Genomic DNA, 1,305 nt, shown 5'->3' with positions numbered 1-1,305 from the left:
GAGGTCTATAAACCGGCTCGAGTGAAGTGAAAGGGCGCACGGCGCAACACGCGAACGCCACGAGTTGGGCGCATTGCCGACGGAGTTTGCACCAAAGTCTTTGCAGCCTTTCCAGCCTCTTCCCTCCTCCCCTTGCAGCGTCCCCCCACCCCCCGCCCCCCTCCCCTCTCTCCCCCACCCTCACCTGGCACTAATGCCCAGCATGGGGAGCACGACCAAGAGCCTGACCATCCAGCAGCCCTATCTACAGCCCGCCTGCCTTTACGCCGCTGCCCCGCCGAGTGTGTCCGAGTTGAGCCCGGTATCCGGCCAGCAGCCGCCCGCCGCCTCCACCGGCACCGGCACCAAACTCAAACAGCAGCTCAAGAGGCAGCGCTCCTGTTCCCCGGAGCTGCTCCGCTGCAAGAGGCGGCTCAACTTCAATGGTTTCGGCTACACGCTGCCCCCACAGCAGCCGGCAGCCGTGGCCCGGCGCAACGAGAGAGAGAGGAACCGAGTGAAGCTGGTGAACCTGGGCTTCGCCACCCTCCGGGAACACGTCCCCAACGGCAGCGCCAACAAGAAGATGAGCAAAGTGGAGACTCTGCGGTCGGCAGTGGAGTATATCCGAGCCCTGCAGCAGCTGCTGGATGAACATGATGCGGTGAGCGCTGCCTTCCAGTCCGGGGTCCTCTCGCCCACCCTCTCCAATGACATGAACTCAATGGCAGGGTCACCTGTCTCTTCCTACTCCTCCGATGAAGCATCCCGCGATCCTCTGAGTCCCGAAGAACAAGAACTTCTAGACTTTGCAAGCTGGTTTTGAGCTGTTCTCTCTCTCTCTCTCTCTCTCTCAGCAGCAGGTAGGGGCATTCATTTACCCCTTAACAATATTCAAGGGAGCAAAACGGGCGGTATTGCATCCGCTGCCCGTTATATGTCTCGCCCGATATTCCGTTCTATTAACTTCAATGGAACAGGATATTTGGGGCTGGGGGAGGGGGTTGCGATTGCGCTCATGTTGCGCTCCCGATTTCGCGTTGAATTACCTCCTCACCCTGTCTTTTCACCTGACTGAATTTCAAAGTGGTCTGCCGTGTATGAACTGAAGAACTCTGAGGGGGTTTTGTGGATGTGAGCAGGTGGTGTACAAACACGGCGCTTTGTATAGTCCTCTAGAGGTATCAGATAGCCTGGGTAAATGGTTCCAGTGTCCAAGTTCACAGTATCTCTGATTTAAGCTACTGTTGAATTGTGCATCATAATTCTTCAGTGAGGAGGGTTCTGTTCAGTGGTCAGTGTACAGTAGACGGGGTTTGTTCCATT

General features: G+C 56.9%; 1 protein-coding gene across 1 annotated transcript; it reads left to right on the top strand.

Annotated features, from left to right (window-relative positions):
• The first annotated feature begins 202 nt into the window (after positions 1-202).
• On the top strand, positions 203-805 carry ascl1a (achaete-scute family bHLH transcription factor 1a). The gene has a single exon (XM_068050038.1). It carries the CDS (start codon positions 203-205, stop codon positions 803-805), a length of 603 nt encoding a protein of 200 aa, XP_067906139.1.
• Positions 806-1,305: the final 500 nt, after the last annotated feature.

This window comes from Heterodontus francisci, chromosome 18, assembly GCF_036365525.1.
Source record: "Heterodontus francisci isolate sHetFra1 chromosome 18, sHetFra1.hap1, whole genome shotgun sequence".
Lineage (NCBI taxonomy): Eukaryota > Metazoa > Chordata > Chondrichthyes > Heterodontiformes > Heterodontidae > Heterodontus > Heterodontus francisci.
This window is presented reverse-complemented; position numbering and strand designations above follow the sequence as displayed.